Source organism: Vulpes lagopus, chromosome 6 (genome assembly GCF_018345385.1).
Source record: "Vulpes lagopus strain Blue_001 chromosome 6, ASM1834538v1, whole genome shotgun sequence".
Taxonomy (NCBI): Eukaryota; Metazoa; Chordata; class Mammalia; order Carnivora; family Canidae; genus Vulpes; species Vulpes lagopus.
This window is the reverse complement of record NC_054829.1, coordinates 45331009-45347121: the sequence shown is the minus strand read 5'-3', so window position 1 is coordinate 45347121 and position 16113 is coordinate 45331009. Positions and strand designations below refer to the sequence as shown.

General features: G+C 36.8%; 1 protein-coding gene across 1 annotated transcript; it reads left to right on the top strand.

Moving 5' to 3' along the window:
- The first annotated feature begins 909 nt into the window (after window positions 1–909).
- RTRAF (RNA transcription, translation and transport factor) lies at window positions 910–16063 on the top strand. Its single transcript, XM_041758540.1, has 8 exons — window positions 910–1074; window positions 2639–2763; window positions 4808–4907; window positions 9516–9602; window positions 10466–10554; window positions 13227–13295; window positions 15582–15630; window positions 15734–16063. Exons 1-8 carry the CDS (start codon window positions 1014–1016, stop codon window positions 15886–15888), a joined length of 735 nt encoding a protein of 244 aa, XP_041614474.1. The 5' UTR covers window positions 910–1013; the 3' UTR covers window positions 15889–16063.
- Window positions 16064–16113: the final 50 nt, after the last annotated feature.

Sequence of the window (16113 nt, the reverse complement as noted above, 5' to 3'; positions counted from 1 at the left end):
TCTTCCCTCATTAGCCTGGTCTTTAAACTTTATGAAAGTGGGGGCCTGGTCTGTCCCGCTCACTGTGATCTCTGCAGTGTATGAAAACCGACAGGGACTCAGTCAGTCTTCGATACAGTTAAATTTTGACCATTTCCAAAAGGCAACAGGCAACCATCAAAAGACACTAACCATTGAAAAAAATTATAAACAGGTTTTGCTTTAGAAAATCACTCTAGTTGCTGTAGGGGGAGAGGGAGGGGAATGGATTGGAGAAGGCAAGACTGACTCTAAGAAATCTGATCATCAGAATAAGCAAAAAATAAGGCCTGATTTGAGGTAGCATCAGTGGAGTTGGAAGGAGGTGAGGCACTTGAGACTTGAGAACAGCAGGGATGGATGATCTACTGGGTGCTATGACTTGAGTGAGAGGAAGTAAAGGATGGCTCCCAGTTTCTGGCTTCAGACTCGGCAGCTGGTGGTGGTGTCTGGAACGATCACAGTGTTACAGTTATACGTCCACTCGTGGGTCTCTCCCAACTCGTCTGAAAGGGACGTTGCGAAAACTCTGAAATAGCAGTGTAAGAAGAGCACCTATTATGCGGAGGCATACCATACACGAATGAGCGAATGGACATAACTGAAAATACTAAACAGTAGAAATCACATATTTACTATTCGCTGCCTGCTGTATCAAAATGGCAAGGAACACAGGAAGGAACGGCCTCGGAAAACGAGACAACTGGCTTCTCAGCCGCTTTCTGCCTATTGTACAACCAGGAAGCTGACAATAAAGTTTATTTGAGCGTCGACGTGCCTCGACGTGGCCCCGCCTCCCCACCCGGAGCCGCGATTGGTGGGCATTGGCAGGCCCCGCCCTTCCTAAGCCCCGATTGGCGAGGGCCGCCGTCATTTCGGAGCGTCCCGGCGTCTGCCCGCCCTTTCGCCGCGTCGCCGGTGCCTGCGCCGCCCGCACCTCCTCGCCTCTCCTCTCCCGGCCGAGGCCCGGGGGACCGGAGCGAGACGCGGGGACCATGTTCCGACGCAAGCTGACGGCCCTCGACTACCACAACCCGGCTGGCTTCAACTGCAAAGGTGAGGCGGCGGCCCGAGGCCGGCCGCGCGTCTGTGACCCCGCCGGCGGCCGCTCCCTCAGCGCCCCCAACCCGGGCTCCCCACCGGGACCCCCTGGGCCTGGTTTCACGCGGGCGTCCCCTGGCCCCTCCCCTCCGGGCCGCCAAGCACCTGTTTTCCGCCGCCCGTGCTGGGCTTCGGAGCCACCCCCCTCCCCCCCCCACACACACACCGGTTCCTGCCTGGGCATTGCCACTTTGGGCACTTGCTAAAACTCCAGCCCCCACCCCCCACCCACACTTGGAAACACACTAAGAGTATTCGCTTTCTAACGTAGCTCTTCAGCTACTTGGTTCCCCCGGGTAAGAGGGCGATACTTGAAGCACAGTGCTGAAGTCTGAGGAAGGTGCTGAGTAACTTGAAGACTAGTTCGCTGCTCTCCGGGAGCTAAGGGGTGGGTGGAGGGGGGTGCAGGCGGAGCCCACCCTGCAGTTTGAGATCAAGAGAGTGCACAGTGAGGTCCAGGACTGACCGTGTTGGGGTAAGTACGCACCGCAACAGGCTTATGGAGGCGTGCAGAAAAAGTTAATAGCAGGCGATCAGGGCGATTGAATTGTGGATGGGAAGGTGTTTCCGATTTCCCAGCGTTAAAATTCTAAAAAGCATTAACATTGCTCCCCATTGTTGCTTAACTGCTCCCCACCACTACCCATTTCTTCCAGAGTTTTTGGCCTGGGGTTAGACTTACAACTTTGAAAGTGATCTCGTACAACCCAGGGTCCTTAGATCGTTGTATGGTTCTCAAGACTTCATAAGGGAAGCCCGAGTTTGAAATCGGAAATGATTTCTAAGCAGTTAAGGGTGTTTTGTTGATCTCCTATAGAAGCATATCAATGTATAGGATTTTGTCTTTCTACTTTGCCTTCATTTAATAAAAAAGGGTCAGTGGCAACAGAGCTTAGATCTAGATTTGAATCTTTGGACTTCAGTTTTCTCTTGTATAAATTGGGGATATTACCTTCCTCAGAAAGATTTCGGAGGACTAAGTGAAATGTATCAACTTTTCTCAGGTGTACACTTATGACAGGAAATGACAGTGGTATCTTCTGTTCCTGTTTTGTCATTTGATTTCTTGTACTTTACTCTTACTTTGCTGTACATCTAACTTTGCCCAGTCCTCCCTCACTCTCCCCCCCCCAAAGGAACTGGAATAATAACCAACACTTATATAGCAAAACTATGTGCCAGCCACTGTTTTTATCTTTATTTTATCTTCATAACAACCGCAAGAGGTAAGTCGTATTATTATGCTCGTTTTGTAAATCATACTAAGGCACAAGAAGTTTAAGCCCAAGTTCACACAACCACTAGGTGTCTGTAGCCAGAATATGAAGGCAGGCCAGAATTTGAACAGAATATTTGCTAATCTGTTCATCTAAAACTTGCGCTTTCAACTTCTACTTCAAGCAGCTCAGTTAACTTACTCTTTTGGAGTAATAAAAAAAGTCCACAAGACCATTTATTTGTAGAGAAGGAAGTGGTTTATCTAGTGCTTCTAGTGATTTATGAGATATTTTCGTTGCAGATGAAACAGAATTTAGAAACTTTATTGTTTGGCTTGAAGACCAGAAAATCAGACACTACAAGATTGAAGACAGAGGTAATTTAAGAAACATCCACAGCAGTGACTGGCCCAAGTTCTTTGAAAAGGTAATGAATTAGAAGGTTAAATAAAAGTACACTGTACTTTTAGAGCTGAGCTTTTCTAAAGATCATATGAAGACAGTCAAGCTTAAAATTAATTATGTTCAAGATAGTAAAAGTAATGATCAGTGTTAGAAAAACTGGATATGAGAGATACAACTTTTTATTATGTCTTTAAAGCAAATTATATTGTCTCTTCCTACAAGCTTTCAGTGTTAGAAATAGTTTTGTAAAAAAAAAAAAAAAAAAGAAATAGTTTTGTGTGGAAACACTATGAGATTTCTATTCTATAAATGGTAAAAGTGGCCAAAATCAGATTTTTTCCTTAGACCCAAAAGGTAACAATAACACACTTACTTTGTTAAAGACACTGACGTGCTTAAAAACTAAGATTATTTCTTGTTTGTGGTTCTGTTTAACATACACATATGTCCATTGTTGTGTATGCTATAACTAATCTTGAAAAAGTCTGTGTATATATCTTATTTTTGTGGCCAGAGTAATTTTCCCGTTGACTTAGTTTAATTGTAACATATTTGCAGAAAAGAGAATTGTTTCCAAATTAGAATAAAAATCACATTTTCCGGTATCATTATTTACATTAAACATTTTAATCAGCTATATTAGTTTGAAGAGCAATATATTTTCCTTATAAAAATACAAAAAGTGTCTAAATTTTTTATTTGCTTCTGCAAGGTGATCAGATACTTTCTCGTTAGAATCAGAGAGTTTATGAATTAGGGAATTGTGTAAGTTACACACTAGTCCTGTGACTACAGGCAAGTTTTATTAAACTTTGTCTCATAATCAATAAATGATATAACAGTAGTTCCTATGTGATAGTGATGGAGTGTATTGTTAATGAGTGATAATATAGCCAGGCCTGGCCCATAGCAAGTGCTATATGCTTTATTTCTTACCCTGCCTGTACTACCATTATTGCTACTACTGGATTATTTTCTTTTGCTCTTAAAAAGTTCTTTGTGTTTGTTTTTTTAATATGTTTGAGACTTGGAAACATGTTTATATCACACCACATGACCCATTTATGTGTGCAGAACAACACATAGTTTCATATAAGACTATTTGAAGAATATAAAAAATCTAATGAAAAACACTTAGAAGTGACGGTAAAATAGGATAACTTAAATATATTGGAATTTACAGTCCAAACAGACATTATCTTTCAAGTTGGTCTCTTTGGAATGATGATGTCATTGTTTAAAGCATATGCATAACTTTTGTAATTACTTTTAGATCATGAAACATATTTTAAATATCTTTCATATTGATAATTTTTTATACTTTGAAGGTAGATTTGTTTTTTGTATCATGACCAAATCATGTGAATGAGATGTTTTCTTTAAAGCAAGGGTATAAAATTTTTGGTTAGAAAATGAGTTATAACTAAAAAGTACTGATTATTAATTAGGCCCAAAAGGGAGTTGCACAAGTTTTTACTAATAGCATTGCTCCTGGAATGAGATTTTAAGCTCCTGAGAGACACATTTGAAGGATAGTGGCCACTTTATATAGCTTCTGGCATTCTAAAATGCTTGGTTTCATTCTACATCTGTGTCACATGGCTGTGGCATTTCCATAATATGAAAGCTAAGATTTAGATAATAATTGGTTTATTTGTATATTCTTTTTAAAGGTTTGTTTGTTTTAAATTCCATGTGTTTTCAGACCTGGAATCAGAAAGTTTAGGTTCAAGTCCTAGATCCAAGTTGTGTAGCTATTCACAAGTGTTAATATTGAGGCCTTGTTTCCTCATCTATAAAATAAGGAAGTTGTTCTAGATCAGTGATGCCCTTCCGGGAATCTGCAAAAGTCAAATATTTTAAAAAGCATGATGGAAACAATTTTTTTCTTTAAGTGGTACACTTAAATGTTTCCTTTGTTTGGGTTATATAATTGCATCAACAGTTTAGTAATGTAAATGTTGTTTGCATTCATAGAGATCCAAACTAAGATCTCTTTCAATTCTACCATTTTTTCTTTCTGTGACATTATAGTAATAATGAAACTAGATATTTTTTCTTCACAGTATCTCAGAGATGTTAACTGTCCTTTCAAGATTCAAGATCGACAAGAAGCAATTGACTGGCTTCTTGGTTTAGCTGTTAGACTTGAATATGGAGATAATGGTATGTTTTTTGGGGAATGTGTGTTTTAAAGAGAGGGAGAAGAAAGGTGGGGGCAAAAGGAATGTTAAAATGTAGTGAACTTAACAGTTTATTTTTTGTAACCATCCTTTTATGTCTAGCTCTCATTCTCCCCCCAACTCCCAAATTGTCTAGGAAAGAGTTTTCTTTTCAAAAATTACAGTCTTTTCATTTATTAGAAAACATGAAAAGCAGCCCTCTCATTGGTACTTAGATTTTTCTTTTAGAATTTGGGAATATTAAGAGAATTGATAGTATTTCAGAGTGTTATTTGCAGCAGGTAATTTCTCAAGAAATGGAAACATACATCTAATGCCAATAGGTACTATAGGCCAAAATGTGTTTACTGCTTATATTTCACGTTGTTTTATTATAGATACTTATTTGGAAACTTTTGAATACTAGTACCTGCAGTTAAAAAAGAAGGAAAGAAAGAAAAGAAATTCCAGTAAACTCCTGTTTCTTCTCATTAGACCATTTCATTTTGAAAGGCCTGCCAGGATCTAAAGGCAAAGTCCAGTTATCTTACCTCCATCCTCGGAGTTTTATGTTGTTGTCTTTTATGGGGCTGTAATTCCCAGTCCTTGTCATCTTCTGCTTTTGAAGACTTTTTTTTTTTTTTTTAAAGATTTATTTATTTTAGACAGAACATGCATGGAATGCCCATGAAGTGGGAGGTGGGGACAGAGGGAAAGAATCTCAAGCAGACTCCCTGCTGAGTGAGGAGTACAAGGCGGGACTTGATTCAGGACCCCTGAGATCATGACCTGAGCTGAAACCAAGAGTTGGATGCTTAGCCGACCCAGCCACTAAGCACCCCTTTTGAAGCCTTTTGGACCTTTATCTTCTTTTTCCTCCCATTCTGTTGCCATCCATCTTTTCTGATGTCCATTGTATCTTCATTCCCACTCCTTTCACCCTGGTTCAGGCTCTTGTCATTTTCTGCTGAGATTATTGCAGTATCTTTCAAAACTCCTTTCCCATTAGCATAAACCTCTATTTTCATCCTCAGGCCCTCTGGGCTTATTTTTTGAAACATAAATGTTTTAGAATTCTCTGCTTTGTTTTCAAAGAACAGCTCTTACATATTCAGAAACACCATTGCTTTCCCCTTGTCTACAAAAGGAACTCCAGGTCTTTTGGCCTGATTCAAGACCTTTGATAACTGGTGTCTAACTAGTATTCACATACTTGACATCCCAGCCAAACTTTAAGAGTGCTGTTTCCTGCTTCTATCTCTTTTTCTCCCCTAGATTTTTTTTTGTGTACACTTTTCCTTGGCCATTATGTCATGTCAGTCTAGCTCTACACATCCAAATGCAACTCATGTTTGCAAGATCCAGCTCAAATGCCACCTCGCAACAATATTTCCTTCTCAACTTTCATAGCTTTTAACTCTACCTTGTCTACTCTTTAGGTCATTTGTCACTTTCCACTTTGCTTATATTATATGTCTTATTTGCCCCACTAAATTGTAAGCTGATACTCAGCTTTGTTTCCTATGTAGTACCTCTTAGTTTCTTGTTACCACAAATTCAATGACTTAAGACACAATTTATTATCTTACATTTTGGAGGTCAGAAGTCCAACTTCTGTTTTACTGGGTTAAAGTCAGTTTGTCTACACAGCCCTGTTCCTTTTGGAGGCCTTCTGAGAAGATCTATTCTTTGTCTTTTTCACCTTCTAGAGGCTGCTTGCATTCCTTGACTGGCTTCTTTATCTTCAGATTTACAGCATAGCATCTTCATATCTCTCTTGTGGCTCCATTGTCCCATCTTCTCTGACCCTGATCTTCATGCCTCCCTTTTATAAGGATGCTATGATTATATTGAGTCCACATCGATAATCCAGTATAATCCACCTATTTCAAGGTCCTTATTTTAATTACATCTGCAGAGTCCCTTTTGCGATGTAATGTAACATAATCGTAAGTTCCAGGAACTGGGATAATAGATATCTTGGGGTTAGGGGCTGGGGAGGCAGGGGAGCAGTCATGATTTTACTGCTACAGTAATATGACATAGTTTGTCAGATACAATAGATGTGCTTATCAACTTTAATAAATGATGAATATGGTTTATGAATGTTTAGGTATACTGATACAGAGCATCCAACCAGCTGTGTTTTGCTGGTTTAAATTTCAGAAGCCTTATGACAGAAATCTTAAGGAAAGCTCTAAGACTTTCTTTACTTTCAGTTTTAGTTTAGAAAAAAAAAATAGTTAAGTCTCTTCCTTTAGTAAGTATGTAATCTCAAGTCTTGGTAGCATTGGTTGATTTTTAGGGTCTTTAGCAAAGTCTTTATGTGTTGTGGTTTGAGTTGGCAGAAACTGTTAATTTGCAACAAAATTTTCCCCAGCTTTTCCAAAGTGTTCCAACTATTCCCAAATACAATTGTCACATTTCAGTTCATTCATGTTTTACCCTTTTATTTCTCTTGTCCTATTTTATAATACTGCATGTTTAGGTTACCTGGGTACCAAGAACAGTAGATGCCATATGAGTGTGTGTCCCTACAGTTGACTGTAGCTCTTAAGTACAAATATCTATTAGTAATAGCAGGGTCTTTTTTAGTATGTTAAAAAAAAAACAAAACAAACTAAGAGTTTATGTCTGAAATATAAATTTTTTATATTGAAAAATTATAGTTGAATTTTATTTGAAACGTTAGTTGAATTATAGTTGAAAAGTAAGTAGTATCAAAGTATATTAAAAGTCTAAACTTGAAAACAAGTTTCTGTTTAATTTTAAAATTGAGAATTGCAAACCCTTTTTTGGAAAAGGGTTAAAATAGTAAAACTATCCCTTAGCAATAGGAGGTGCTGTTGTTCTTTTGCTTTACTTTAATATGTTTCATTTTTCCAGACTTTTAAGGTATTTAAATTTTTTATTCTCATTTGATGAAACCATTGTGAATTTCTATTATTTGTGCCTTAACATTTTTAAATCCTTTCATTAGCTTGTCAATTAAGGTGATTTACAGAAGTTGCAAAATATTACAAAGAATTTTCACATTTCTGTATTTTATAGATGTTAACATTTTACTTAATTTGCATTATTCTCTATATATACATAGACATATATGTACCTTTTTTCTCAACCATTTTAAAGTTATAAATGATTCTTTCCCCTTATGTACTTTGATGCACATTTCAAAAAAAAAAAAACACTATCTTACATAATTACAGTACAGAAATTAACTTTGATTCAGTACTGTTATATATAGCTATTACTCAACATTTCACCAGTTGTCTCAGTAATGTTCTTTATAGCAAAAAACAACCAATCCTGGACCATGTGTTGCATTCAGTTGTTCTGTCTCTTTAGTGTCCTGTCATCTGGGACATTTACTCAGTCATTATTTGTGCCTCATGATGCTGACATTTATTTTGTAGAGTGTCCCTCAGTTTGGGTTTGTTTGATGTTTCTTCATAAGTAGATTCAAGGTTTGTACTTTTGTTAAGAATAGCACAGAAATAATGTGTTCTTCTAAGTTAGTGATATGCCCTGTTACTGGTTATGTTCTAATCACTTTGATAAGGTTTCTCCACTGTAAAATTAATATTTTCCCCTCTGTAATAAATTTGTATCTTGTGGGGAGATACTTTGAGATGATGTCAGTATGCTTTTGCTCCTCAGACTTTACCTCTACCTTTAGCTTCCATTTGATTATTCTTGCCTGAGTCCATTATTATGTTGATGATTGCCAGTGGTGTTTTTCTAATTTCATCATTTGTTCTACATTTATGTGTTGGCTTTTTACTGTAAAGAGCAGCTTTCCTTTCTCTTCAATTTATGTTTGTCTATTTAAATCATTATAGAAATGTGGATTCTTATTTTACTCAATGGGCCATAATCTTTGGTCGTTGTATATTTTGATGTTTACACTGTTCCAGGTTTGGCCAGTGGGAGCTCCTTTAAGCTAACCCCTGACTGAGTTAAATTTTAATGTTTTTATTTTCCTCTTTCATTTATAAATCACAGAAACACTATCGCATTTGGGGCATTAAGTTTAGTGAATTTTTATTAAATACTTAAGAGTTGTAAAGTCTTTTTAAGTGTTTTCTCAAGTAAAAGTAAGTAAAACTTGCCTTTGGAATTGTGAGTTTCAGATCTCCATAAAATTAGATTTTTGTATGATGGTGTCTTTGAAGTGCTGATTTTTTTTAGAAAGCACAGTTTTTGGATTCCATATATGGCATTCAAAAGACTTAGGAAGAAACTTTTTAGCAAGTTTGTATTTAATCTTGTGTAACCTATACTTAACCTTCCTCTGATTCTTCCCCTGCTAAGTTTCTCAGCAAGCTGTAAATGCATACCTTCTGTCCTCAAATTTAGATGGTGTTTAAAATGTCTTACTTGCAGAAATGTTAATGAAGAGATATTTGTATAGATATGTCAGTAATCATTTTAGCTTAATCAGGAAGCTACAATCGCATTGTCTTCTGATGGATTTTTTTTATAGCAAAAAATAATTTTGTTTGGATGAGTTATGCTTATCAGTTTGGCTCAGTTAAATTCAATAAATAAGCAATGTTTGTTTTACTTTAAGGTGCAGTTCTACAAATTGTATTTTTGCTTATGTTTACAGCTGAAAAATACAAGGACTTGGTACCCGATAATACAAAGAATGCTGACAACGCAGCTAAAAATGCCGAGCCGTTGATCAATTTGGATGGTAAGTATGTAAGTGCATAAAAATGATCATCAACATTTTTGGGCCCTTAAATGTTTATTTCCTAGAATGAGGAAGTCTTGGGTTCCTTGGTTTTAGTAAATTAAGAATGCTTTATTTTGATGCTTTATTCTCTGTTTTTATTTCATTTACAGTGTGTTTTCTCCCTCCTCTTAGAGCTGAATATTTGAATGTTAGAATGCTATTCTTCAATCTCTTCATATTAACTTGGGGGTTTTGATTTGTATATAATCATGGTGGTGATTGTTTGCCTTTCTGGATGCATAAAATATTTTTTCTAATCTAATAACATTAGACAAGTGGTAAAAATTTTTCATTATTTTCACTTCTAGATGCCTTTAAGTATTCTCTTTTTAAAAGTATAAAGATTCTATTATAATAATTTAAGTATTCTTTCATGATAGATTCATTGTGACCTATAATTTACAAGTTACTCTTAAGAATAAATAAGCTGCTTAGAAAGACTAGAGCTACTGCTTAGAGAAAAGGTTTGGGGAAAATTGTCCATTGAAGGGGTCTGGTTTAAAATTAATAGCTTTGGAAAGAAATGTTACTTAAGTGTTACATAAATGTGCCCTGCCAGAAAAGTTACAACACAGTCCTAATGTGAGTTAACTTAGTTATTTATTGGATTGTTCAGCGTAGATGATTAATACAGACCCCATTGATCTCATCAGTTTACCTAATCGTCAGTGCCCCAACAATTCTCTTAGCAGCAGTTTTAAAAACTAAGAGACTTTTTTTGTTATTGGAAAATTAAAAATGTATTTTGTAAGTTTATATGCTTACATATATGTAACTACATGTTTGCAGAGCCATAAGTTTCCATTTTTAATCTTTTATAGTAAATAATCCTGATTTTAAGGCTGGTGTAATGGCTTTGGCTAACCTTCTTCAGATTCAGCGTCATGATGATTACCTGGTAATGCTTAAGGTCAGTTGCATATTCTTGATTCTTGACAGAAACTCTTTATGTAGAAGAAAAACTTCAGTTTCTAAAAATTACCTATGCTTGATATGTAGATATATGGCTAAATGAAATATTGAGGAATGTGAGACTTAAAGCAGATTTCATGACTTAATCTGGTACCAGATTATCTGTAACAACTAACATGAAAGTGTTTACTTTGTGCCTGCCACTGTCCTCAATCCTTGGCAAAGATGATCTCATTCAGTCCTCCTAGCAATACTGGAGGTAGATGCTGATATCCTTTCATTTTAATATGAAAAAATTGAGACTTAAAAGAGAATAGATAAATGATGTCTAAGATGAGAGAGGCAGGATTTTTTTTTTTTTTAATTTTTTATTTATTTATGATAGTCACAGAGAGAGAGAGAGAGAGGCAGAGACACAGGCGGAGGGAGAAGCAGGCTCCATGCACCGGGAGCCCGATGTGGGACTCGATCCCGGGTCTCCAGGATCGCGCCCTGGGCCAAAGGCAGGCGCCAAACCGCTGCGCCACCCAGGGATCCCAAGAGAGGCAGGATTTTAATCTAGGCACTCTAACCTTGTGGTTTATTCTTTTTCTTGTATCTGCCCTTCTATTTAATAAGTCCTTTTAAAGATGCGTGATATGTATTCACTAATAGAAAATGCCAAATTAGTCCTGGTGGATGTGGTCAAAAATATGAACTCCAAAATCTTTTTTTTTTTTTTTTAAGATTTTATTTACTTATTAACAAGAGACAGAGAGAGACAGAGACACAGGCAGAGGGAGAAGCAGGCTCCATGCAGGGAGCCTGACGTGGGACTTGATCCTGGGACTCCAGGAACATGCCCTGAGCTGAAGGTGGCGCTAAACTGCTGAGCCACCTGGGCTACCCTATACCCCAGAATCTTTTTGAGGACTGAATGTTTTTATTTTCCTAGTGCTCCATCCTACATAGGCCACTCAATTCATGCCTGCAGTTCAGGGAACCTAATGATCTGAAACAGGTCTCTTCTAAGAGGAAAAACATACTCCTACTTCAGAAGATTTATGTCATGCAATTGTGATAGTACAGTGGGCCAGGATAGGGAGAAGGGAGCAGTATATTTAAGGTACTTAAGATTCCAGACTTAGAAATTATTATAGAAATTAGTACTGATTTTATGAGAAATTGAAGTGCTTTGGACTATATACAGGTAAATTACCTTAATCTACTTTGCAGTTAAATTCAGTAATTAAATTTCATTCTACCCACAAAAGATTAGCCAAAACTAATTCTACTTTTTAGAATTGTGTGTATTAAATGACAGTTGTAATAAGAGAAAAACTGTTTCTAGATTATTAAAATTCTCTATACTGGATCTGCATGTTAACTCAGATTGGATGCCAAGAGACAAAAAGTTGGGTCAGCTGGCTGGCTCAGTCAGTAGAGCAGGTGACTCTTGATCCTCAGGGTCATAAGTTCGAGCTCCATGTTGGATGTATAGATTACTTAAGTGAATAAATAAATAAAAACTTTTAAAAATAGAGAAGTTGTTTTTATTGAAATTTAGCCCTTTCAAAGGCTTGTTCCTTACTCAGGCCATTATGTAAATTGCTTTGGAACAGTAGTTCTGCAGTGGTCATGTCACCTTTATTCATCAACTGAGTGAGAGGACAAATAGACTAGCATATTTGGGGTGCTTTGGTTAGACTTTAAAAACCCAAAGGGAAAAAGTATAAATCAGCCATAATCAAAAGCATTATGTGACGCCTGGGTGGCTCATTGATTGAGCATCTGCCTTCGGCTCAGGACATGATCCTGGGATTCCAGGATCGAGTCCTGCGTTGGGCTCCCCACAGGGAGCCTGTTTCTCCTGCTGGGTCTCTGCCTCTCTCTCTGTGTCTCATGAATAAATAAAAATCTTTTAAAACTGTAAAATTCTAAGCTGCGTGTTTGGAGTTATTTTAAGAAGCATTCAAACAGCCCATGACAACATGGAAAAAACATTTTGATAGGTTTGCCAACTGAGAATTGATATACTATTTGGCAACTAGACTGATGAATAAATTCGTGATCCCGATTAAAGACTGGTTTAACGATTCTTTTTTTCTTTTAATGATTCTTTTTAAATGTAGCATTTGGCTTGCATTAATGATTTTTTTAAGTTTTTGCACTTGAGTTAAAATTGTTATCCACTAATTAAAATTCCATTTTAAAAATCTTTTTTAGAGTATCTGCTTAGGTACATGCATGCACTTGTAGCTGCCATAATAAAATGCTTTGGTGATGAAGAAAAACAATGTCGTATGAGAGATCTGAAAACATTTTACCATAATTAAGTGAAAAAAATCAAGGACAGTGTGTATTATATGTTAACCCACTGTGTCAAGAGTTTGTGTGTGCATTTATGCTGGAGCATGCTTATAATATAATAGAGTCCTTGTAATGACCCACAATAGTCTGATTCCAGTGACTGTGTAGAGGGATGATTTTGTTTTGTTTATGAACATCTTTCCACATTATAAAATATTAAAAGTGAAAGCTTTCTGTCAGCAGTTTTGTTTTTAATTTATTGGTGAATTTGTTAATGAGGTGTAGGTAATTCTAACTTCAAACTGGGTATCATTATTCTCTAGAACTCAGCAAAAAGGCGAACAGCCAGTAAAAAGTAAAAACTATTTTTGTGTTTCTTAGGCAATTCGCATTTTGGTACAGGAGCGCCTGACACAAGATGCAGTTGCCAAAGCAAACCAAACAAAAGAGGTATGCGTGATTTTTTAAATAAATTTTAAAATAATTATTAATGAAAGTTCCTTCTGGTATTCTTATGATTTAGTATTTTTATGTATTTGGTTAAGGTAACCATTCTAGTTAGAACTGCCCAGAAAAAGGATAGCTTATTTCAGTGGGATTGAATTTGGTTTTAAGCAATTTATAGCTATTTTTGAGTGAAAAACTTCACTTCATACCTTAAAGCAGCTACTGATAGCACATCCACAGTCTACCAGCACAACCACTGCACGAGCCCAGTTAAATGTTTAAGAGAATTTACCTTGTAAAATAGTATTATTGGGTTATTTTGACTAATTGCTCAAAAACAGGATACAACTTGTCTTACTAATTTTTTTCTTTTTTGACCTAAATCTTGTCCTTTCTCTTTTGTTCAGAGAAATCTCTCATTTTATTCATATTTCCTAGCATCACTTAGGAGAAAGTAATTTATCCCTAAATAGTGTTTGAGCTCAGGCAGTCTGATCGAAGAAACAGTGCTCTTAATGGTAGTTGAGGACAAAAGTCTATGTATGAACGCCCGTATGAGCTAGTTGATCAGCCCAATTGAAGGGAGTAGGGGGGCACAGAGGCTATATTAGAGTATAAGTTTCTGGGTACAGGTGACTGCAGCTGTCACCTTTCTGTCCTGATTTGTAGGCTGGGGAATAGTCTTAACACCATAGGAATAGTCTTAACACCATAACTATTTTTCCCTTAATTCTGAGGTATTAGAGATGAAGCATACTAGAAATCCAAATACTCTCAAAGTCTCATTGACTAAAGATAGTGCAGAGAATGTCCTCAGGGGTTAGCAGCAGCTGTTGCAGGTGTCTGATCATGCTTCTTGCTATGCATAGATAACTGCAATGAATGCCTTGGATATAATGGACATTCTAGATTCTGGTCCTTTTTTGTCTCCCCTAATTCCCCAATGTCTTTTGTCTGATCCCATCTTTAGCAAGGCCCAGCAGTGTTAAAAAGTTACTAATGCCACGGCAGTGTAGTCCCCCCTGAAAGACACTGTTTGTTTTAAAGGCTCTTATTGCTTATTAATTATGTATGAATCAGACCACTGGAAATTGGATTAAAGATCAGCTTCTTTCACCCACACTGTAGAACAGGCAGTAAATTGTTTGGGCATAATAAAATCATTCATTCATTCAGCGAAACTATGCCCTCAGTTTGAAGGCAGTGCAAATAAGGGCATAGCCATATCTTTTTGCTCTTGTTTGCAAAGTAAAATTTTATTTTATGTGCTCTAAGTCCTAAGTTTAGTACCATGCTATGGTACTTAATTCTTAAAATAAGAAATTCTTACAATAAGTATTCTTGTTTATAACCATAACTAGCATTTGGGTCATGTGGGATAGCTTGGTGGTCTGTTGACAGACAAAGCAAAAACAAGACTGACATAGAAAGCCACTCAGTGCAATTCTAGTTTTTAGTTTTGTTTGCTGAATTTACATACTCATTTATTTCTTCACTTAGATAATATTAGTTATTTTAAGGCAGTTGGAGCCTAAGTAGATTTACATTAATGGATAAGGCAAGATCAAGTAGTGACAGCTTAGTATTTATAACATTGAAAGTATAGATTTTATACAGTATGATCAGAGTTTAGACTGTTCCTGTTACTATGAACTCCATATGTTTGGCATCATGGTTACCATCTTTGGCATATCTCTGTGTAGGTACTGACCAGTTAACTAAATGGTTTAGAGTCTGTTCATTTTCGTAGATTTCAGAAAAATTTCCAAATGAGCTATTACTGAAAGTTTAAATTATATATAGGTAATCTGGTCTACGGCCATACCACCCTGAACGCGCCCGATCTCGTCTATATATAGGTAATCTGGTAATCATGCTAGCTGAAGAAAAGGTTGTATTTTAGATTTTGTATAAAGATAAATTAATGTGCACAGAAATATTAAAAATAATCCTGTTCCATTTGCCCTGTACTCTGCTGCCAACTATAGCTAAAGTAGGGCAGCAGCAGCCCTGCTCAGCTGCCCTTCCCTAGCAGCAGTGATAGAGCATGGCTGTAAAAGGAGCTACTGTTTTGTATGCCTTGTCTTAAAAGAGGGAATGGGTGATACAGAACTAGCTTCCACTACATGTAGAGGCCATTCTTTCATCAAAAGGCAAATCTAGAGAGAAAATTTATCTGTCCCCTTGCCACTGCAGCTAAAAGGGTTAACAGAATGGCTAGTTGATTTTCAGTTATAGGTGAGAAAACATGATTCTTAACTATTTTGACCTTTTTTTTTTTTTTTAAAGGGCTTGCCTGTTGCATTAGATAAACACATTCTTGGTTTTGACACAGGAGGTAAGTGATTTTGTTTGAATTCAAACTATTTTTAGACATTTGGGGGAGAAATGGGCAATAAATGGTCTTGAATACTGATTAATGCAGTTTTCTTATAAAATAGATGCAGTTCTTAATGAAGCTGCTCAAATTCTGCGATTGCTGCATATAGAAGAGCTCAGAGAGCTACAGACAAAAATTAATGAAGCCATAGTAGCTGTTCAGGCAATTATTGCTGATCCAAAGACAGACCACAGACTGGGTAAAGTTGGAAGATGAACATTTTAGGATTTCAGCTTCTCACCTGATTAGTACAATTGGGAGCCATGTACGCTCTGGCATGTGTTTGGAAATCAAATGTCACATTTTCAAGGGAAGAATCCTAGAAAATTGACTATGTTCTCAAGATTTACCATCATTGTTTTTTTTCTTTAATAAAGTTCAGGAAAGTGGATTTTTTCTGACTGCTGTGTTTGTGTATATAACTAATCATCCTCTTTGTGG